This window comes from Girardinichthys multiradiatus, chromosome 2, assembly GCF_021462225.1.
Source record: "Girardinichthys multiradiatus isolate DD_20200921_A chromosome 2, DD_fGirMul_XY1, whole genome shotgun sequence".
Classification (NCBI taxonomy): domain Eukaryota; kingdom Metazoa; phylum Chordata; class Actinopteri; order Cyprinodontiformes; family Goodeidae; genus Girardinichthys; species Girardinichthys multiradiatus.
In genome coordinates this window covers 22011210-22035719 of record NC_061795.1, presented here as the reverse complement: position 1 = coordinate 22035719, position 24510 = coordinate 22011210, and the positions used below count along the sequence as shown (strand labels likewise).

At 39.3% G+C, this 24510-nt stretch overlaps 1 protein-coding gene across 2 annotated transcripts in view; it reads left to right on the top strand.

The window, feature by feature from the left end:
* Positions 1-24510, top strand: part of reln (reelin) — a 146943-nt gene that overhangs the window by 71062 nt on the left and 51371 nt on the right. For both annotated transcript variants that reach the window (XM_047392115.1, XM_047392107.1), the window contains exons 4-16: positions 2753-2823; positions 12200-12232; positions 12359-12437; positions 12968-13064; positions 14401-14452; positions 17686-17794; positions 18134-18374; positions 19428-19573; positions 21075-21226; positions 21354-21469; positions 23096-23304; positions 23394-23522; positions 23610-23719. In XM_047392115.1, the coding sequence (XP_047248071.1) occupies positions 2753-2823; positions 12200-12232; positions 12359-12437; positions 12968-13064; positions 14401-14452; positions 17686-17794; positions 18134-18374; positions 19428-19573; positions 21075-21226; positions 21354-21469; positions 23096-23304; positions 23394-23522; positions 23610-23719 (1544 nt within the window). The remainder of the gene's footprint in view (positions 1-2752; positions 2824-12199; positions 12233-12358; positions 12438-12967; positions 13065-14400; positions 14453-17685; positions 17795-18133; positions 18375-19427; positions 19574-21074; positions 21227-21353; positions 21470-23095; positions 23305-23393; positions 23523-23609; positions 23720-24510) is intronic.

The following is a 24510-nucleotide window of genomic DNA, read 5'->3' as shown; positions in this document are numbered from 1 at the left end:
ACTAAGGCGCCCAAAGTGTGCCAAGAAAATATCCCCCCACACCATTACACCACCACCACCAGCCTGAACCGTTGATACAAGGCAGGATGGATCCATGCTTTCATGTTGCTGACGCCAAATTCTGACCCTACCATCCGAATGTCGCAGCAGAAATCAAGACTCATCAGACCAGGCAACGTTTTTCCAATCTTAAATTGTCCAATTTTGGTGACCCTTTGCGAATTGTAGCCTCAGTTTCCTGTTCTTAGCTGACAGGAGTGGCACCCGGTGTGGTCTTCTGCTGCTGTAGCCCATCCGCCTCAAGGTTCGACATGTTGTGCATTCAGAGATGCTCTTCTGCATGCCTTGGTTGTAACAAGTAGTTATTGGAGTTAATGTTGCCTTTCTATCAGATTGAACCTGTCTGGCCATTCTCCTCTGACCTCTGGCATCAACAAGACATTTGCGCCATCAGAACTGCCGCTCACTGGATATTTTCTCTTTTTCGGACCATTCTCTGTAAACCCTAGAGATGGTAGTGCATGAAAATCCCAGTAGATCAGCAGTTTCTGAAATACTCAGACCAGCCCGTCTGGCACCGACAACCATGCCACGTTCAAAGTCACTTAAATCACCTTTCTTCCCCATTCTGATGCTCGGTTTGAACTGCAGCAGATTGTCTTGACCATGTCTACATGCCTACATGCATTGAGTTGCTGCCATGTGATTGGCTGATTAGAAATTTGCATTAACGAGCAGCTGGACAGGTGTACCTAATAAAGTGGCCGGTGAGTGAATTTTATTTGCTCAAGCAGGCTCTTCAGTTAGTATATTTCTTTGAATCACTCTAATGTTGCAAATAATGAGAAATTGCTGTACTACACTCAGTCTTTTCTTGGGATTCATGTAAAAGATCCTCCTGTTTTCCAAAGTCACCCACTTTCTCCACTTTCAATAAATAATGCATTTTGTAATCACTAGAAGGATGTTAATATCACATTCGCTGCATTAAGTACAAGACATACTGTTAGATTTGCTCTAGTATAAGTAAATGCCATGAACATTAGCGACACAAAAAGAATAACCCGAAAATTGTCACGGTATACTTGGAATTGGACCCAGAATGCAGACGAGCAGGCAGCGTGATGGTAAGTGAAAAAGATTTAATAACAAAAACTCACTCACTACAGGAGGCAGGAACAAAACAAACGGGCAGGCAAGACAGGCATGGCATGATCAAAAAAACAAGACTTGGTTTTAGAACAAAACATGAGCATGAGAGTGAAAGATGTTTCCACGAAGACTAACAGAACAGGTGTGAATATATGGCGTGAAAACCAGGTAGAGTAAGGAGACAGATTAACTTGAAGCAGGTGAACTGAATAAACTTAATTAACAGAACAAAATGTGACTGGAGCAAAACAGAGACTCTTGAACACAAACTAGAAAATCATGAAGCAAAAGCATAACCAGATCCGAAAACCAAACTTGACAAAACATGAACAAGACGACAAAACAAAAGCATGACCAGGAAAATAAACAGAAACATGATTCAAAACTTGAACAGTGAAAAACATAAGGAAAAACCCCGAAACCAAAAACCAAACAACCCTACATCATGACAAAAATAACCTAGCCTGTGTCAGACAAATCTATTGAATTTAAATGTTTTGTCAATTTCAACATTCATATGTATTTATTAAAGTATAACCAGCAGGATTGGCTGAGACTATGATTATTTTCTTTCTCTCTGTACAAGAGTATCTGAAAATACCACTTCCACATCACTGCCGTGGTTATTTCATACCATTACCTGACCGATGTTGGTAATAATTTTCTGTACACTTAGGGGAACTCATTGAGCGTTGAAGTTTAATTTGGCCAGTTGATTCCTCAGCCTCTTATAGGGTTACAATGTTTGTCACCTGAATTCTCTAAACACAAGGAAAAATAACACGTGAAACAGAAAAGGGTAAGTTAAAGTCATTTTTCCAGATTTGTTTCACATTTGCCTATATTTTGTGTTTGGCCCCACTTTTTAAATAGGAGTTCTGCTGCCCTGTGCAGTCAAAAAATCTGGGCTGCTTGCAGATGTTTGAGACATGAATATGCCCTTATGTTGTTTTCAGACTGAAAGCAGAATATGACAAAAATGCTTAGTGCTGCACACACTATGGAAAACAGAGCAGAAGTAAACTTGCCTCAAAATTGTATGGAGCCTGCAGTCCATGGAAATCTAGTATGGTGGAATTCTAACACATTCTTTATCTATTTGGATGGCACCAACAAGCCTTAAGATCAAACCTTTACAACATTTCGTCTCATTCTATGAAGCAATACGAAATATGGCTGTATGTTGCATCCTTAATGTTATAACTTAATGTTAAAACTTTATTAGAAGTAATTGTCTACAATGGTATTGATTAATAAAACAACACAGCATGGTAATACCTTATACCTGGGTAGAATTGGCCTTGCCCAATACCTTTCAAGTGCAGTTTTAGACTCAGATGTGCTTGTTGAAATTAAAATGTTGCCTTTGTCAAGAAGTTTCTAGCTTTTAAGTCAAAGTCACATAATAAGGATTTTATAAAAAGCCTTCTTTCACGTAGAACACTGAAATACATTTTGGTAAAGTGGGAAATGATGCCATCTGTGCTAGATCGATCTTCAGACTGTATAACAAGGACAACCAGTTAACTTTCCCCATGGTGGTGTTTATTTTAATGAGCTTCCTCTCCTTCCTTTTCTTTTCTTTCTTTCTCCCTCCCAGAGCCACAGCAACACATCGAGGACAGATAATTTTTAAGGATGCACTGGCCCAGCAGCTCTGTGAGCAAGGAGGTAAGTAACAAGGACAACAAAGTGATATTTCGCTTTTCTGTCTGTGACATGACATGGGGATAATAAATCCTCATATTGCACTCGTGGGTGTATTATATTCACGTCTGTACAGTAACACAAACATGTGCACCAACAAATGCAGGCAAGATGTTGTATGGTTCCACCTCCTGTCAGTTTCCATCGTGTGTACCAGTATTTTGTCAGGATGTGGATGTCACAGAGCAGCTGATGTGCTGGGATGTTTAGGACTGTGCATTTGCAGCACTTCCAGGCTTTCCTTCTTCTTAATGATGTAGCCAGAGTTAGAGATATTCGGATGCCCTATATTGCCAGCTTAATTTCAGCTTATGCTAAACTCAGCTTTTTCCCCCATTCTTATTCTCTCCCTCTCTGTCAGAGATTTATACTGTATTGCCAAGACTTCTTACATCCACTTTCTGTGACAGTCCTAAGTAGCTATTGACAGACTGTGCAGTCCCACTCTGCATGCTGAGTGTGTATAATTGGTTGTTTACAGGCAAGAAGCCTCCCTCCTCCTCACTTAAGAACTCCCCATTTAAGATTAAAATTTGCCTTTAATGCTAAAGGAAGACAAACATAGTCTAAATGCTGCAGCTCATTTTCTAGATGTTTAATGAGCAGAATAGTGCAGTTTAATGAATATAATTTACTCACTTTTATGTATACTTATTGTGCATAGAAACTTGATTACAAAAAGGCTAATAAAGTTTGTCTCTACGTGTATATCCTTCAGCAGGTCATCAGAAACATTTTAAAATGAAGCAGATGCTGAACATTGCGTACTCAAATACCTACCTTCATGTCATTTGAAAGAGATAATGCTCAGAGCCCAGTTAGCCATTGACAAGCAACAGAGAGACAGAAAGATGAGAATGTTTTTCTCCTATCTCTCCTTGCCGGAGACCTCACCACCCCTGACACACTGCCCCAGTCTACCCTCCTCTGACATATCTGCAGCCAACAACAGTCACTTAGCAGTAAAGTGCCAAGGCCCTAAAGTATCAACGCTAACACACAGCTGCTGGCCACAGACAAGCTGGAAAGTAGAGATTTAGTCCTTACAAGACCTTGGAGGAGGCAAATTGTAAAGAGGGCAAAAGAGGTAGCTGAGCAGTAATGTAATACATAGATATAATAAGTACAGAGTGAGGGGAGGTGGGATAAAAGTGGTGACAGGGAAAAGGCATCAATAGAGGAAGATATCTGAGTACTGCAGACTATGAATTACAGAACCAACTAGAACAAGTCTGTCTCATTAAATAGAAAGGATAGAAGAACAAGAATTTTGGAATAAAGAGATAGTGCTGATGAGCAGTTTGACGGTCATAAATGTTACAAGATTTAAATTAGATATTTTCATTCATGATCATTAACCGCATTAACAGTAAGAGGAACAGTAGATGTTATTGGACATCAGTTTGCGGTGCCAAATTACTCCAGAATACCTGAGATTTAAAATGAATCTCAGATATTCATGTTAAAGTCTGCCAGTGACACCCAGACTTCCCCAGACACCTCCTCCAGCTCTTCTGGGGAAGCCCAAGGAGTTCCCAGGACAGCTGCCTGAGTCCAGGAGGCAGATCCAGCATTGTAACAGAGAGTCTAACATAATCCGGGAGGATGAATTCTTCCGCACCACTGGTCACAGAATCATACTTTCATAAATCCTGGAAAGCGCATCTGTTTTGACATTCTTGGTTCCAGGTCTTTAAGACAAGGAGAAGTTAAAACATCCAAAAAACAAAGTCCATGTGGCTTGTTTTGGGTTGAGTCTCTTAGCAGACTTGAGGTACTCCAAATTTTTGTGATCAGTCCACACTATGAATAGTTCCTTGGATCCCTCCAACCAGTGCCTCCACTCCTCCAATGTGAGCTTAACAACAAGCAGTTCTCGAACCCCTACATCGTAATTGCGTTTAGCTATGGACAGGGTCTTTAAAAAGAATGCACAGGGGTGAACACAACCATCAGCGGCTTTCTGATTGAGAATAGCACCTACCCCAGTGTTTAATGCTTCGACTTCTACTACGAATTGCTGTTCTGGGTTAAGGGTACGAAGAACAGGTGCAGTGGTGAAAAGAGACTTCAATGCTTCAATTGCTTTTTCGGCCTGATCCTTCCACTAAAAACGGAGCTTCGAAGAAGTGCATGCATGGAGGGGAAAAGCAACCTGACTGTAGTTTCGGATGAATCGACGATAAAAGTTAGTGAAGCCCAGAAATCTTTGGAGTTGGAGTGGGCCACTCTGAAACTGTTGTGGTCTGAGTGGGATCCATGGTGACCTGGTTAGGGGAGATCACAACTCCCAGAAAAAATTCAGAGGTTGTGTGAAATTCACACTTCTCAGCCTTCACAAAAAGGTGTTTCTGGAGAAGGTGAAAGAGGACCAAACGGACATGGAGCTTATGGGACTCTAAAGTGTGCGAGAACATCAAAATTTTTTCACGGTAAACATATACATAATGTCCCACCAAGTTTCCAAGAACATCATTGAACAATGCTTGGAACACTGCTGGGGCGTAGGTCAGACCTCAGTGCGGTGGTTAGGTGACAGCAGGATAACGTCACATGGGCTCTCAGGTTGGTAATCCCAGTGAACAGAAAGAGTGCAGTGGTCAGAGGGCCAGGTGAACAGGTGGAACGGCAGGGCAATTAGGGAGCTGGCTGGGAAGGAGCAGGTAAAAGCAATCACGATAATGGCTTCAGTGAAGAGATAAGCAGCAGTCAGACAGAGACGGTGCAGACAAACAGCCCAGAATCATGACATTTAAAAGCCATGATGACCATGTGCAAACTTCTGACAGGAACTGTAGCTGCCTTTTCACTTCCACAGCTATGACTATGTGCTTATAACTCAAAACCTGAACAGACAAAACAATACTTCAATGTACAAAGGTTAAGAATATGCAGTAAACATAATAAGTGTTTTAGGATTGTCAAAGATTTGTTGGTGCAGTATAATTGTGTAAAAAATCATGCTAAACCAAGTAAGAAAAAATCTTTTAAACTATTGATAAATTGTCTCAATCCTCTCTCACTTCCAAAGACTCACCAGTCGATGACGCATGGAAATTCTTCCTGCTTTGTCAGATCTACCTTCATAAAATCGGCTGCCAAGTAGTAAAGAGGATTCAGGCTAATTTAGGAATTAGCTTTGAAAGTTAACCAAAAGATATGAAGGTTCAAGCCATTTGTTAAGTTTAAATGCTTAAGACTCAAGCTTTTAACAGCGAAGTAATGGGAGTTATGTAAATCTAGGTTATGACCCATGAAGGAGAGGGAGAGAAGGTAAATAGGGAGCACAAAGGATTGAGACCTGGAAGGAGAGGGCAGTCAATCAGGACATGTGTGTGAAATATTCAGCAGCAGTTTTGGGGGCTGTCTGGTACCAGACATGCTGCTCCTCCCTTGCTCACAGCTTCTTTCTGCTGTGCTAGCACACTTCTTCACCTCTTCCCTTCAGTATGCCAGCAATACCTTCTGCCAACATCCCTTCTAGTGTGCTTAGACCTGCACCCTAATAACCCACCCTGAAATTTCCATATTGTGATTTCAAAAAAACAAAAGTACATGTACTATTTCTGTTAAATCGTATTAGGAAATGCTCCCAGTAATTTTTGGGTTAAGTTGTTTTACAGCTTGACATTACAGTTTCAAATAAGTATGAATGAGAAAAAGTTTAATCTTAGTTATTACGTTTCGGCAAAAACATAAATTCTGCCAAAAATTCTGCATAAAAACAAAAGTCTAGAGGGAACTAGTCAAGAGGATCAGGAAATATAGCATAGAGGAAAAAAGGGTGGAGCCATCGTGTTGAATTGCACTGTGTGCCGTCCATCACTTCTATCTCTTGTCGGGGGGGCAACAATCCAAGCTTTCTGCCCAGCATCGCCAGGTTCTCTCATTTCCAGTGAGAGTATAAATCAGATCTTTATGGGCCCGGTTGAGTGGTCTGCGGCCCAGATGGATTATTAAAGGGAGATATAACTCAAAGTGGCCACCGCTCCCTGAGGGACGCCTGATCACAGTGCAACAGAGAGGTGACGGGTGGCCTACCCCTCTCCCACTTCTTCACTACACACCCACCCAGTCTGCCAGCCAGCCTGCTCTCCTGGCTGAATGCCATCCCTCACTGTTGCCTAGCAAGAAATCTTAAGACCTTGGTGTCTGAATGTCTTCCCCTCTAGCGTCCAGGAATATCTCTGGCAGTATTTAAACTTTTTCAGATACCAAAACTTTTTCCTGACATCTGGCTTCTGATCTTTTGTCATTTTGATGTTTATAGATTGTTTCTATCACTGCAATCATTTCTAAAGTATTTATATATGATACAGAATTTTATTTGTGTAATATATTGCATGTCTGCCGAACCCAATTTATTTCATTGCAGAAAGCCTTTAGATAACAATTAGGAGGTTTTTGGTCTTGGTGTCATAATATACCTCATCAGCACTGTAAGCAAATCTCTTGCAATTATTCAAATGGATAAAAGGAAACAAAGTATCTGTGGAGTTGCACAACAAATTTCTTCCAAGGAGTATATGCAAAGAAAAAGTTTCAGTAATGTTTGCAGGATGACAAACACTTAATATGGACAAGAACAAAATGAAAGATTATCCAAATAGTCTTTCTAGGGTCATATGGCTGGACCTTATGTGTGGCACATCTTTTGGTTAAATTAAAGCTGCACACATCTCTGATGGGTAATTTAGGTGATCAGCATCAAATGTGTCTATCCATTCCAGACAAGGGAGGAGTTGCTCCAGTCATGAAGAGACACAGTAAAGTTGCTAGCCAGTAATATCAATTCATGCAATTCAGAAATGATGGGTTGGGAAAGCAAAAACCTTGAGTGCCTACCCTCAACTTTACCAAGGAAGAGAGGTTTACCAAACCAGCCTTTTAGGCCTTCAACCCTCCACACACTGAATGAAGACAGTACATTTTATTCACTCTAAAGTTGAAGAGTTTGTAGTGTTTTTGACTTCACTTCTTAACTTACATATAAAATGTAATCTGTGTCTTTGGGAGATACAGTAGCAGGGAGTCTTGCTCATTTCATTGCTATCACTGACTTCTGTTTGTTGTAATAATACCAGTGAAAGATCAGAGCCCTAATTTTCACTGTGGCAAAGCCTCGTTTCTGTTCAGTGGAATGAAGTGTTTACTATGTGACCACAGGGTGCTATTCTTTTAAGCCGCTGTAGACCAACTTCCTGAACCCTGGTGATTTAATAATTGCAACCACCAGTTGGACGAGAGCGATGCAACTTCAAATGCAGTTCACGACTTCAAGAATGGGAGTCAGACGAAGGGAAAAAGAGCAAACGAGTCTGCAAGAGAGGGTGCAATTTACAGCGTGCATAGAGAAGTGGAGGGGGAAGCGATTAGAGATGAATAGGGGGAGAAGATTTAAGTAGCCTTGTGGCCTGTGTTCTTTGTGCCAACATGTTTGAGTCTGTTAAAGCTTTTGCTCATTTGTCCTCAGTTGTCACACTCCAATCCTGCTCATCAGCACTCGTCTGATTTGAGCCATTGCATAGCTTAGTCAAGTGTCCCTTGTGTTTATTTAGCTGTTTTTTTTATATGTGCATTAATAAGTGCTTGTACAGAGAGGACTAGTTCAGCTGTGTAACCCAATGCTTTCCATGAATGTGTGCTTTCCCCATGCACACTTGCATGTATAAGCCCTGGCCAGAAAGATACAGGCATTAGCAGAGATGAGCTGCTAATAAACGCGGCGGTAATTGAAGTCTTTAAGAAAGTGAGAGGGGATTAATCCAAGCGAAATGAGCACCACTGTCTGCTCTTGATGCGCAGAGGGTGAGGTGGAGAAAGGTGGAATGGGTGCAATAGAGAGACAGCATGTAGAGTGATGAAGCATAGAAAAAGAAAACTGTAAATGAGGTCCTTTTTGGAAGCTTGAAGGGATTATCCCCTCCAAAAAAAATCTTCTGGGCCACTTTCCAGTCAAATGGTCTAGCTAGAAAGACCGCAAGCGATTTAAAAAGGCTTGTTTAAAGTCAAGCCAAAGAAGGCCATAGAGAGCAGAACTATCAAACAATTTGTACACTTTAATTTTTTTTTACTGCTGAGTAACGTTTGTTATGAACAAGAAATATTTGAGGAATACACATACTGGGACTAATGGCTACTGTCAACATATTTTAAATCAGCGCACACAGTTGGATTAGAGGGGTGAGGAATAAAGATTGTGACAAAGAACACAGGCTCTTTGACCTGCTTTTATTGGGCTTCATTGCTGAGCAGAGTTCCAGCAAGGGATCTGGGTTTATGGGCTGCTAGAGGAGCAGCCAGTGAACCAGCCAGTTCTGTCACACAGCCGCTAAAACTTTAGCATCCACAGTCAGCATGAAAACTTTTCCACCTCTGCAGAAATTATAAATCCATCCTAAAAGCATTTGCAGTGATGAGAAATTTAGGGCAGCTGACAAAAGTAAAGCTTCAGCTCAAGTAAGGACATTTGCAGGACCATTATGAAAGGAGAGCAGCATTTTAAATAATCCCTCCTGACTTTATTCAGGTTCGGTTGTCTAAAAGGGGTTTTAGGTAGGCTTTCCTAAAAATTGTAAAGGAGTCTTTAGTGACTGAGTTAAACTTTGAAATGAATACTTTCAGTGTTATCTGAGTGTGTCTAATTAGTCAGGCTCGAACATCTGGGGAAGCGAGTTTTGTGGCAGATTAATCTTTTCATAAACTGAGTAACTAGAGCAAGGTGAAGAAACTCAAGTGAATGGGAGACCAAAAGTTCAGTAAGACTGAGCAGCTTGTTTTATGTTAGAAAATATCAGTGGAACTCATCTCGTCATAAACCAGGTAATTAGCATCACAAGAAGTCATATTATATAACTTCTACAACATTTTTTTTACAGCAATAACTTCAAACAATTGTTCTATGTATTACACTCTAAAAGGAGCTCAGTTAAAAACATCCTAATTGGATCACATTACTAACCATATGTTCTGAGTCATTCTTGTGATGTATGTTTTATTCTGTACTTTGCCCTCTGTGTTTTATTAGTGCCAATTGTATTTAGTTAAGTTCTGTTCTGATATTGTTCCTCAAGTTATGTGGCATTAGTGTTATTGCTCACTTGTTTCCACTACACTTTTCACCTCTCCAGGATTTATACTCCTGATTTCTCTTCAGTCTTTGCCAGATCTTCTGTTGTTCATATGTCTAGTTCCTGTTGCTCCCAATCTCTTATATTGGGTGTCATTACTTCATTAAAATGTATTTCTTACAATGATCCTGCTGGCCTAATTCCATTTGGGTCATCCACCATATAAAGTGTTATATGTGTTATATATTGACTTTATGGCCAACTCTTTGGTCAAATTGTAAATGACGAATATAATGTAAAGTGCTTTGAGAGGAGGGTATGACTGGAAGAGTGTTATAAAGTCAGTCCATTTACTATTTATTACAGTATAATTAACGTATTTCACAGTAAAAGGCTACAGTATTAAGTTAACAACCAAATTCTCCAGTATTAATTAAAGTCTTTAGAACAAACTGTTAACAACAACTTTCTAAAACATAATTTTACCATCTTACCATTTCCAATTTCTTTCTGTGTAAGTTAGTGATGTCTGACCAGGTCATTGTAGATTACATGGCCTGCGATGAATGAGGAAGCTTTTCAATATTTTTGACCCCATGGGTGGTCCAAACTATTATTTTTGGGGAGCGCGGCGCTGGTGGTTAAGCGCACAACTATGTGCAAAGGCTATAGTCCTCGATGGGTCTGTCCCGGGATTGAGTTCCGGCAACCTTCACCGAATGTCTCGCCCTCTTTTTGCCCTCTTTCCCGTCTACCTTCTGTTGAAAAAATGAAAAATAAAGGCCTCTAGTGCCACAGAAAAAAATATATATATATTGAACTTCCCAATTATTTGGCCATGCACAACTCTTTGGGATTAGCATTGTTTAATTCAGACCTTTCTGTTGGGATTTTGCTGTTGTTGGATTACCCCATTATATGAACCAGTTTTGGCCAAATTTGAATTTAGAATATTTTGCTATGGAGATGAATTTCTGGTCAACTTTAATGACTGGAAGGTGCCCAGGTCCTGTGGCTGCTAAAAAAGACCAAATCATAGCTCTTAAGGCTGAAAATCATAATTTTGATCAAAGGATATTTTCTTGTGTTTTTCTAATGCAACTTTACAAATCTAAACTGTGCTATCCTGCTCCTTTTCTCTTGCAGAGATGTAGAAAATTAGTTTATTTTTTTCGATTCCTCTAAGCATGCAAGACATGTCTGAGTGTAGTGTAGTAGTGTCCAGTTTAGGTAAGACTGGCTAATGTTGTTTTTTCCACTTGGTGAATAGGTCTTTTTACAAGATGGTTCTGGGATATGACCACAAAGATGTTTCCCTCTTTGTGGAGGGATTTATTTTTATTGAACCGCCACCTCTTTACACCTACTTGCCAACTTTGTGACTGCCCAATATGGCTATATTTTGCAGTTATCCCCAATTATCGGCACCTCAGAAAATGTTTTGGTGTGTTGTATTCTTGTTTTAGAATTTGTTTATTTTTTTTTTACCACATTTCCAGAGACTGCATATGAGGTTAACCCTGCATGTCTACTCTGGCTGATTAATGTGCACTATCACCTGTAAAATATAAGATATTCTGCCAGTATTCTTCACTTTGGTTTCTTCAGTTTAAATCCTTTTTGTGGAGTACCCTATGCAAATTATTCAGCAAAAAAACTGGAATTAGATTTTTTTTTCTACCAAGTGTTCTCTGTATTTGAGTTAGAATGATTATTGTAACTTACAGCTGATTCATTAAGATCTAACACTCAGAGCCCCCACCCCTTCATCAACTTCCTACCTCCTGCGTCTTCTCAGAGCTGTCTGTCCCCTGGGAGAGATTGATGGCTGAGTGTTTGCTGGGCAGGGGCCACAGATCCCAGCGCACAGTCGCCTCTGGGGAGGATGGTGGTTAATTGCCATTGAACCATTAATCATAGCAGCCAAGCCTTTCATTACTGAAATGAATTAACATCAGTAGCTGGGAAACTTTGGGAACACACAGAGAAACTTTGTTTTACTCAGATATAATGTAAGATTGGCTACTTTTTCTTCTTCTCACATCCTAAAAGAGTACAGTTAAAGTTGCAAACTGTGCAAATATACATTGGTTGTGTGTGCTGGGACAAATATTAGCATGGACACATGTCTGTTTGTATATGTACTTTCCAGCTTTGTTTGTGTCCACATGCAACAACTATCTGCAAGTTATGCCTAGAAATGACATTTGGCTTTATCTGTTTGTGCATGGTGTTACGATGACCTACCTAACAGCTCTTATCTGTTTCAGCTCCAACCGAGTCCCCTCTGAGACCTAATCTCGGTGAGTCTGAATTTCACTACAGGATGTAATTTCAATTACAGCAATAATCCAGCAAATAATATTCTCTACAAAGTGTCATAGACAGTAGTTTTAACAGTGAGCATATTGTGTATTGTATGTTTATAGTGGAGCTCCATGCAAAACATGCTGTGCTACGAGACGACTTTGACTCCAACATTCAAGGAGATTTAGACCCTAACATATGGTAGGTGGAAAGGTTTCAGTTCTTCTTGCAGTCTGAGAGCCACTTGAGTTTTCCAGGTGCACTCAGCCATGTGTGGCAATGGTTTAGTCCTTTGTACCCTTTTTCAAGGGTCCTTAAGCTCATTTTTGTGACAAACTGTAAGCAGACCACAATTGTGTGGCTATATGTCCTGAGCATACTGAGAATGCCTTGCAAAAGTATCCATACATATTGGTCTTGACTCACATTTTGTCAAGTTGCAAACACAAACTTTAATGTATTACAATGGGATTTTGTGTGATATAATAATGCAAAGTAGCACACATTTTTGTAAGCAAAGAACATATGATTTAATTTATTTTACCTTTAAAAATGTTAACACAATATATTGGGTCCAATCCAAACTTTATTTACAGAGCTATAAAAACAAACAGCTAGACCAAAGCGCTGTACAAAATAACAGCAAGTATACATAGCCAAGATAATGACATTTTAGCTCTGCTCTTAATATGTTTCTGCTCTATCTTTTCTGAACCCTGATCTCTTCACAGGTCGGAGTGCAGTAACTGTGAGGTTGGAGAACAGTGTGGTGTGCTGATGCATGGTAGAGCAGTCACTTTCTGTGAGCACTTTGGAGAGCGAGAGCTGGTAACTACCATATTTGACCACATGTGCAACCACTGCATATTTTATGGCCCACTGACTATAGATCCAAACCACCCACCAAGTGGCCACAACCACATCCGCACTAAGTTACAACAAGCTAGATGTAACAACAGTAGAATTTTAAATTTAAATATCCTAGTGCTCTACTATTTCACTTAAAATCTCAAATTCAACATCAGTTTAAAAAAAAAATTAAGATGAACAATCAGATAAGAAGCGAAATTAATTAAATATGTAATTATTCATTAACTAAAAAAATGATAACATCATATAGTCATATGCTCTTTGCAAATATATTAACATGCATCTGCATTTGGTCTGTCTGAGTATATTAGGCCATAACAATCTGTAAAAAAAACTAGTTCTGCCCTTATTTATGGTTTAAATCCTGGTTACCAGTTTGAAATAAAAAAAAAAATTAAGTAGATGCATGACGTCAAATTGTTTTTCATTACTTTTTTGATCCATTTTAATTATTTGAAGCAAAATATTTTAATATCGCAACTTTACCTTAGCCTCTCATTTCTTTCATTGAATTACCATTTTCGGATTCACTCTCGATGGTGATTTTGACATTTAGTTTCCAAAGTTTCCAGTATGCTAAGGCCTAAAACAAAGGTTTTTAAATAGCATGTGCATTGTTCCATGTAAACATGCATGTTGGAGCTACAAGGCTGAAGATCATATGACAATATTAAAGTAGATTTATATAACACACAGAGTCATAAATGTTTATCCATCCTTTCTTTTTCGCTTTGTCTCTGCAAAGTGGATTTTAAACAGTTTGTTTTGCTGTGAGAGATTAATGCTTCCCACTTCAGAGAAGAGTTTAGTGCCTCATGATTCTGTTTACTTCTATGATAAGCAGCTGCTTTGTCTGTCACTGTTCCAGATGTTTTGAACAGCACCCTGGCAGCTCTTCTATCAACTGCAACAAAAATATTAATCCAGAAATACAAGCATTTTTAAGCAAAGACAAATAAGCAGTTTCAATGCAATCAAAAGCTAAAAGCACCACAACAGATTAAAACTTTTTTTTTACAATAAAAAAATAACAAAACATTTCTGTGACTGAATCTTTAACATTTAAAATTTCACAAATTACCCCAGAATTACATTTTACATCATAAACCCCAAACAGAAAAGATTTATTACATATATAAAAACTCAGCGATTTCAAGCACCGCAATTACACTGACAGCTTATTTCACTTAATATACATCCTTGAAATATAATATATATAGGCACATGTTTAGAAATGTGACTTATATTGGGAGATGGTTCTAATTTAAAGATACATTGTGTTTGTCCTGCTTAGACCACAGTCACTCTCAACACCAGCACAGCCTCAGTCCTCCAGTTTGCCTTGGGTGAGTATCAAATGTCAACAAGCTTCGCAAAAACACATTGCATATAGTCAGTTATTTTATAACACTGGTGTATACAGGGGATATTAAAATAGCTTTTGCAGTGTAAAAAAATGACACGATAGTAAAGTTGCATAAGCACATTTTGACTGACTTACAGCACTGAATTGCTTTGGTAGAAGTCTTTCAGCAAGTGGCACCTTGTCCTTGCATATTTGTTGGTTCTACTTTGAAAAAGGACTTTTTCAGATTGCAAGATTATTTCTTGTCCACAACCCTCTTCAGATCATCCCACAGGCTATATCTGGACTCTGGCTAGACTATTTCAGGACATACATTTTCTTCTGGTGATTTAACTGAGTTTAAGGTATCCTTGGACTCACTCTAAGACTGAAGAATGCAACCTACCTTCAGCTTTCTTGCAGACACCTGACAGTTTTGGCACAAAACTGACTGGCATTTGAAACTATTTATAATTTCATTCTTCTTTACAAAACCCCTGTTTATCTGACGAAAAGAAACCCCTGAACATGATGCTGCCACCACCATGTTTGGTTATGGGTATTGTTTTTTTTCTGTCAAATATTCTAGTTGTTCCCAAAAAAGGGACATTCTCTCATAAGGTTTGTGGTAATTTTAGTCAGGCCTGGATGTTTTCTTTGGAAGAAACACCTCCTCTCTTGCCCTTGCAAGAGGCTGCATGCAGAAGGCTGAGTTTGAAGTTGTTCTGTGAGTAGATGCTTTATGTTTGTGGTCTGAATGGACCCAGTGAGGCAAAGACTACATCCTGCTTCTCCTTTAATCAAAAATATTGGATTATGGGCTATTGCGCAGGAGGGCAGAGCTGTGACCAGCTCATCAGTGCGCACTTGGAGCAGTTGGTCTAGGTTGACGGCACCATAGGAGCGCACACAGACAAATATGTTTGTCAATGAATTTTTTAAAGGTTTGCCTCCCTTGAGCTTATTTTTTTTCAGAGACACATTGTGTTCTTTTTTGTTTTTAGAGTATATGTCTAAAGAGTTCAGAGTCTATCATAAACAGCCACAATAATCAAGCCTGAACGTACAAACAGCAACATAAAAATAGTTTGTTATAGGAGTTGGTATGTTATAGTTTTGTTCATTTTAAAACATAACTTCATCTCATTGTCCTGCAAAGGATTTAAATCAAACATTTTGTTTTGCCACTATTTTAACGATATACAACGTGTTTGATTGTTTAAATTGTTTTTTTTTTTTTTTGGTGATACAAATTCATTTTTCACTGTATAAACCCTCCCCTGGCATATGTTCCCATTCAAAGAACATAATCAAACTCTGCAATTTTACAATGTTACTGTCAATAATGCAATTTGTTTTGTTTAGTGACAAGGTCTTTCTCACCACATGGAAAAGCCGCCTTAAAATGGTGATTTTTCACCTGCTACGAAGTGATTTTAGCATCCATTTTGCAAATGAAGGATTTAATATGCCTTATAATGACTTTATTTCTTTCCTAATAAATATATTATCAACATCAAAGTACAGTGGGTCCATCACATGATGTGCAATTACAGCTGACAGGCTGTGAACGCTTGATTAGTTATGTGCACACATTTGCATGATCACATTTGTGCGTGTTCAGCAACAGATGATCTCACTGACAGCAATGGTGCTGGAATGATCCAGACCCGAGAATAAAAGTATGGCCAGGTATCATAGGATACATTTCTTGCTTTTTGTTTGTTTTTGGCTCGAAATCAGGCCTTAGATAGTCTTACATAAAATCCTCTATTCTCATCTATTTTTATTATTTTCATGTTTGACAACCCAAATCTGTTGACACATGTACAGATGATTCTCTCTCTCCATCATCTGTCATTCAATCTCTGCCTCCTTCTGGCCACAGTGACAGCAGATATTTTTGCATTCCAGTTAGTACCTGCATTTCCAACGTGCTAAATCTAGATGAAAAAATTGCACCCGCAATCCGTTTCAGATTTGATAAATTGCATTGCAGGTTATAAATGATTGCATTTGTATATCCCCCTCCTAAATTTGCGAGTTTGGGTTCTGAGCATATGTTTTGCATATTAATGAAGGCTGATTTTACACATGCAATACGATTAGCACCTCGTTCATAGATCAGCTTTGCAGATGTAAACAGGTTTGGTGTGGTTTTGTACACACAAACCTTTTGAAGATCAGGCTCTAAATGTAAGAGGTCTTTTGATTCTTATTTTCTTGCCCTTCACAGAGGTATTTTTAAAGCTAGAGCATTTTAAATGATATATTTTGGTCTTCCTTTTACATCTCAAAATTTTAATAGGTTTGCAACTTTTTATATCCACTTTGTGAGACCTTTGTAATTCTTTGTGTTGAAACTATCCATCCAGCAGGACAAAGTACCTCTTTGTCTACTTCACGGAGACAGTGTTCATTTACGTTGTTTCATGTCAGTAAATCTGCTGGTACAAACCATATTTCAGCATTTCTTTCTCCGGTTCACTGTCCTCGCTCCTGCTCCCCCCTGTAGCAGTAATGAATGATTTACAATTTCTAGAAAGACATTGAGAAGGCCATGGAAGAATTTTAGAGGCGTATTTTTCATGTCCATTACACCTGTTCTCAAAGGAGTATAGCAAGGAGAAAAAAATAAAAGTACATAAAGACTAGGCCTCAACCTCAACCCCTTGTCTATCAGGCTGCTATGTTCTTTGAAGGTAAGTAATATGGGTTGTGTTGTGAAACTATAGTTCTTTAAACTAAAAAGTGTAGTGGAGTTCTGCCATAAAATGGAGCTTGGTTAATTTTACACGTCACACGGTGTTGAACAAAAACGAGGATTAAAAGAAAGGATGGGAGGCAGTTGAGGACGTTGGGGTTTACTGTCTTAGTCCATTAGCAGTCTTTGACCCTTACTCCCAGAGCATGTAAAGGACTCCACATTTAAAAATAGTGCGTGTGAAGTCTAGGTTTATATACAAACACACACACACACACACACACATAGAGAGTCCAACTGTCAAACAGGATTCAGTCGTTTACCATCCTCATCACACATCATCTTCTCTAAATCCATATAAACTGCTGACTGACTTTTTGTCATGACACCATTTACAGTTTAACCTCCCAATTTGATACTGGAGTGAAGAGTGGGCAAATTCACCATGCTACCTTTTAGGTTTTTCCTCGATAGTAAACAGTTTTTTTTATCCAACCTGAGTGCCCTTTTTCTGTGTTTATCCTCCCTAGGCTCAGGTACCTGTCGGTTCAGTTACTCAGATCCCAGCATCACGGTGTCATACTGCCTGAGTGCCAACGCAAACACTTCTGATGACTGGATCACACTGGAAAAGATCAGGTAGGTTTCTTTCTCTTCTCTCCATCCTCCTGCCTCATCCATCTCACACATAGTCCTTCCATCTGTTATAAACACCGCCCTCCCTTTTCCCTATTCACACCTCCCCCTCTTAATTTGTCATTTCTCTCCTGTTTGTGTCTTGATGATCCACCTGTTTTTAATCCCTCTCTCCTGGCCTCTGTGTTTTGTCAGCTTTCAAACAGGCATCATAAAATGATTCTGTTTTGTCAGAGTACGATTTTAGGTTTAAACATTTACTCATGGACTTGTTTAGAAGTCTGAAATTTTATGGCATAAAAAAATCCGTCTGTTATTCATCATATTGTCACTCTATTTTAGAGCTCCTACCAATAGCAGCACTGTCATCCACCTGGTACCACTCCCACATTCCTGCAGAAGCGAAGCCATTCGTCTCCGCTGGTCTCAGGAGACCCCCCATGGGCCTGAAAGATATGAGTCCTGCTGGGGCCTAGACAATGTGCTGCTGGTAAATTCTGCTCACAGAGTACCTCTGATAGAGGACAACCTGGATCCCCTGGACACAGCAAACTGGCTCTTCTTCCCCGGAGCAACCATCAAGGTATGCTAATAAAATCTTATGCTATTGTGCCATAAAAATGTATTTTATTGGTTTTTAATTGATAGACCAACACAAAATAGTGCGGGAATTGTGATGTGAAAGAGAAAAGTATTCCTAGTTTTTAAATTTTTTTCCAAATAAATACAAATAAAGCATTCCCACAGCATGATGATTCCACCACCATGTTTGATGGTGGAGAGGTTGTGTTGAGGGTGATGTGCAGTTTTGTGTTTTGCATAGGCCAGAAAATTCAATATTGATCTCATTGACCAGAGAACCTTCTTCCACATTTGCTGTGTCTCCTATATTACTTGTGGCAAACTGCAATTGAGACTTGTCATGCCTGTCTTCCAACAATAACGTTTGTCTTGCCGCTCTTCCATAAATGCCAGATTTGTGAAGTGCACAACTAATAGTTGCTTGATCAATAGATTCTCCCACCTAAGCTGTAGATTTCCGCAGCTCCTCAAGAATCACAGTGCACCTTTTGACTGCTTCTTTGACTAGTCTTGTCCTTGTTTGGCAGGTCTTTTTTGGATGTCGAATCAAATGGAGCTCTTTGAGATGCTCAAACTAAGGAAATTATTTTAAAAACTAACCCTGCTTTAAACTTCTCCACAACTTTATGTCTGACCTGTCTGCTGTGTTCCTGTCTTCATGATCCTGTTCTCTAACAAACCTCCCAGGCCTTTACAGAATAACTGTATTTCACTGTTGAAGGTTATTGGTTGCAATGGATATATTTATGGGTAACAAAATAAAGGGGTGGAATACAAAAACCCCTGGCTCTTTAGATTCCTATTTGTAAAACAAATTGAAAGCGCTTTGTAATATGCTTTCCTCTTTACAATTAAATGTGTTGAGATATTACCTTAAATACTAATAAAATGCACTGCAGTGACGGTACTTTGGAAAAAATGCAAAAACGTGAATTCTTTTGCTAGGCACTGTAAATGTCTTTAGGTTCTGTTTATGTATTATTTGGAGGAATAAAAACTATAATGGTGCAAATGTTATTTTATGCATGTAATTTTATGCACTGCTATTGAGCAGCATGCCTGTCAGTCGGAGGGAAATGCTTTGTATTTCCACGGTGGTGAAGGAGCCGCCCACAGTTTGGCCTCCACCAGAGACATCGATTTGCACCGAGAAGAGGGAAGAAGCTACTGGGAGGAAGACTTTGAGACTCCACCTTTAAAGTAGGTCTAAATAAAAGCAAGGACCACAGTTTTTTTCATATAGTATTTTCCATGTTTTCCGTTTAAATAATAGGATATGTATAAGACTGATGCATGTAAAGAGAGGGAGCCAAAAAGACCTAGATAAGGTGTTAATTTCCAAAAAATATGATCAATAATGAATTGGTGGTCTGCTTATAAGGTTACCTTGCAGTGTGGGTTATATTTAACTGCTTGCAAGTGAAAAAGGATTATGTTGGCAGGATTACTCAGATATGCAAACATTCAAATGCTTCAACACCTGTCACTTGTCATATGTCGTGTGATGAAACATGCAGGGCTGCATAAGTCAAGCGTGGGAACTCACACAGGTGATTGGCATACCTCTGACTGCTACAGTGATGGCAGTCCATCTGTTTAGAGTGCACAACCATACAGGCAAACACACACTGGACAGCAGAGAGCAAGGAAGCACTGTCTGATGCACTGCATGAGTCACAGAGATAAAAAGAGAGGGGTGATGGATAGTGTTACTGCCAGGGAGTAATTAACAGGCTTCATGCATCAGCTCTGTCAGTATGTGTTTCCATTAATGAGAAGGACCACGCCCTCACACCTACTTTCCAACATGCTGCCCTGCATGAAGCTCTCACCCATCAGGAACCGTGAGCTGAACAAATGTATAAGGAGCCAAGGAAGTCTTTTTGTTAATGGTACACTTCAATGCTTCAAGTGTTATTTAACCCAACAGTGACTGTGACAGAGACAGAAAACAGATAGTAACAGCAGGAATGAGAACGGGAGAAAAATAGACACTGTGAGGGTAGTCAGATGAACTCTAGATAGCTGGGCTGGCACACTGAGCAAACTTCTGTCAGGGCTAATGAGAATCTATAAAGTCTACAGTACAGAAATATGTCCCGGCACATTTGTGCGTCCTGCATAGGTCGCTTTTCAGGTTTTTCATGCCAAAAACCCAGCATAGTCTGTTTGTTTAGCTAGTTTGTTTTAGCTTATATCCTTACTTTTTTAAAACTCCACAGTAGGGATGTCCAGATTAGCTGCTCTTACTGTATCTCTCCTGACCAAAATTACCAGGCTGAAAGTTCTTGAAGAACATTAAACAACAACAAAAATTTAAAATGGAAAAAAAGCAAAAATTATTTACGTAATCGTCAACTTTTTTGTTTTTACCTGCTCAATTAGATTAAACGGGTCAAGCACTTTTTACCTGTTAAACGAAAAGCAAAGTTTCTTGTTTTTTGGAGGTTTGATTGTTTTCTATTCTGTTGGTTTAGAAAAGTGTGTGTCACTCTTTAATAAATGGGTGTGACCAGGACTGTTTTTGTGTAAAACTTACTGGATGTTGGTGGTCCTACTTATGATGACCTTAAAGACAAAGTAATAAATATGATGAATAAACAACAAATACCTAATTTTTATACCAAACATTAAGTATTCGATTTGGCTTAAAATTATCATTTAGTTTAAAAGCTGTCTTTGTTCTCACATTTTTACTCAGCTGGGACATAGAGGGAGCTATGTACGGGACCAAGTGTGGAGAGATTGAGTCAGGCGCAGCACTGGTGTTTGAGAAAGAGGGTCGGAGGAGAGTGTGCACTCCGTACCTGGACACCACATCCTATGGAAACCTACGCTTCCACTTTACCATGGGTATATATTTCCTCCAGTTACTCATCACCTTTTTTTGTTGTGTGCTGCCAGGAGTAGTTTCATATAAAACCAAATTATGTGTGATGATCATGTTTTTTTTTAAAACATTGACTGGTATTTTGTGCAGGTGGTGGTGACTGTGATCCAGGGGAGTCACATGACAATGATGTGGTTCTGTTTGGAAGGTCAGAGGGCAGAAGAGAACGTGTGGTTCTTGACACTCTTCCATACTCATCTTACAGGGTGAGACACAGCTCTCAACTATAGGAAAACTGAAAAAGAAACCACTTCCCATTTTTTTCCATCACATTTAATGACCCTTTTCATAATATCTGAAAAAAATCTTCTTCACATCTTATTGAGGAAATGAAAATTGATTTGATTTTTTTTAATACCTAAACTAACAAAAAATAAAAACATTTTAATAGCTGATTTCTTTCTTTAAAGTTAAGCAAAGCAGGACATTGAGAGTACATTTAATTTTTTTATATAGAGCAGAGGTTCTAAATCATGGTCCTCAAGACCCTCTGTGATGCATGCTTAGGTGTTTCCCTGCTGACACACCTGATTTAAAGGAATGGGTCACCAGAGGCTTCTTCAGCACTTAATTGGCATGCTGACAAGGTAATGCCAATTAAGTGGTCATTCGAATCAGGAGTGTTGGAGCAGGAACACACCTATAACATTAGGGACAATGGGCCAAGATTAAATCCCCCATAAAACACAACCATAAAAAATGTAAACATAGCAGCTGGTATGACAACAAAACTCTGTATTTCTCATATTAGGGTGATTTTATGTAGCACCAATGTATAAGGAGAAGCATGGGAGCCGCGTAGTGACTTGAAAATTTAATAATAGAACTGAAATGGCTTAGAACGGAAAATACAGAAGACGGAACATGGGCGAGGAGACAGGCATGGCAACGTTGACATGGGGCAGGTAGTCAACAGTAGGCCCCAGTGGCGAGCAATGAAAATCAGAGAGTATAAATACAGAGGCAGGGTTGAGAAATGACCAATGAACAAGAGGAGCTAATCAGATAAGATGTGAAGCAGCTGGAGGAGGGAGGCTAGTTAACACAGATGAGTGAGAACACGGAGAAACCCAGAGAAGTAACAAATATCAAAACATAAAAATGAGCCAAGAAATTAATCCACCATAAATAAACTGAAATAACAGCAACTAGAGAACATAAACAGGGAGAAACCAACAAGGAACTCAAACATCTAACATTGGTGAATCCTGACAGTGTAATTTATCAAGCCTTGCAATATTTTCAAACTAGTCCAAGCCTACATACAAGTTTAGTATTTTCCAACTTTATCAGTAGTATCAAGTTATCAACATTTTCGTAGACTGATAGTCGAGAGCAATAATATATGGGAAAATATCTATTTTTGCCTTGTACTACTACATTGGCACAATCAATAAAGCCCTTATAACACAATGTTTTTCCAAATTAGTTTTCTTTATATTCCCCACACTTCACAACTATGTAGTATAACAGTTGCCACTGTAGTGTTCTGTACTATATTTCTGAGTGCAAACATTGCAAAATTTATTTGTTTATATAGCATCCCTTTCGTTTGTTTTTGCTGAACCGTTGAGGTTGAAATACTCAATATTTAAAACAACTGACTATCCTGATTCCTGTGAGCTGCAAGATAAAAAATCTTACCATCTTTTTTTCAACATCTAAATATTGTTACCTTAGTGGTACCACCATTAAATCAATTATTCACAACATTTAGCAAGGCAGTCAATTTTCTTTTGTAAATCTTTCTCTTTTAAGGCAGGTCATATATCACTGTCTGCATACAATCAAATTTTCAGCTGCACTCTGATCCTTTCCCTTATCCTCCTCAGACTCCTGCTGTAGTATCAGCAGCACTGCCATCTGAGCTGCAAACACCGGTCACACAGTTCTGCTTGGAGCAGCAATCCCATGGAGGCGCTAACCGTCATGTGTGGGCCGTGGATTTTATGCAACTGCTCCCTGTGTTGCCTGGCACGCACACGCATGTTGCTCAGTTCTCCATCAACCTTGGCTGTGGCTCCTACCAGCCTGCCAACAGGTATGATACACTTTCATCTCATCAGTCTAATGAAATATAGTAACCATAGAGGAACTTGATAAAGACAAAGCTGATCCTCATCCTATTAGTGTGAGTCTGGAGTTTTCTACCAATCTTGGTCGTTCCTGGTCTCTGCTTCACACCGAGTGTCTGCCAGAGCTCTGTGCTGGGCCACATCTACCTCATAGCACCATCTATTCCTCAGACAACTACAGCGGGTATACATTTGTGTTAATATGTTCTGAATTTTCATACATTCATGCATTTGATGAGTGTTATTACCAGAGTGTGTTTTGTTTGTTTAGGTGGACCAGAATCTCTATTCCTCTGCCCAATGCTGCCTTGACAGAGACGACCCGGTTTCGCTGGAAGCAGTCTGGCACTGGAACAGGCAATATGTGGGCCATAGACAACGGTTAGAATGCCACATACAATTCAAACAAATTCGGGGTTTGAAAGCAAGGACTTCTGCTCACTACCTCTAATCAAAGAATAAAACACTTTTTTTACAAGCTCCATCTTAAAGCCCTCAAATATGTACAAAATTAGTTGATGTGATTGGATAAACTGTAGATTTTTTGTGGCAGGCTTAAACATAAACATTTTGAATCTGCTGGGCAAAACTGAATTACAGTCAGAAGTTTAATTAATAAATGCAACATTATTTTGGGCTTTTATTGATGCATTTGAACAGTTCCTTTTCAGGATGTAGTAAAAAAGGCTCAAAGGTCAGAGGGTCATAATTATACTCAAAGGCTTAAAGATGTATGCATACACTCACTCACACTTTATTAGGTACACCTTGCTAGTACCGGGTTGGACCCCCTTTTGCCTTTAGAACTGCCTTATTCCTTTGTGGCATAGATTCAACAAGGTACTGAAAACATTCCTCAGAGAGTTTGGTCCATATTGACATGATAGCATCACACAGATGCTGCAGATTTGTCGACTCCACATCCATGATGCGAATCTCCCGTTCCACCACATCCCAAAGGTGCTCTACTGGATTGAGATCTGGTGACTGTGGAGGCCATTTGAGTCCAGTGAACTCATTGTCATGTTCAAGAAACCAGTCTGAGATGATTCGTGTTTCATGACATGGCGCGTTATCCTGCTGGAAGTAACCATCAGAAGATGGGTACACTGTGGTCATAAAGGGATGGACATGGTCAGCAACAATACTCAGGTAGGCTGTGGCGTTGACAC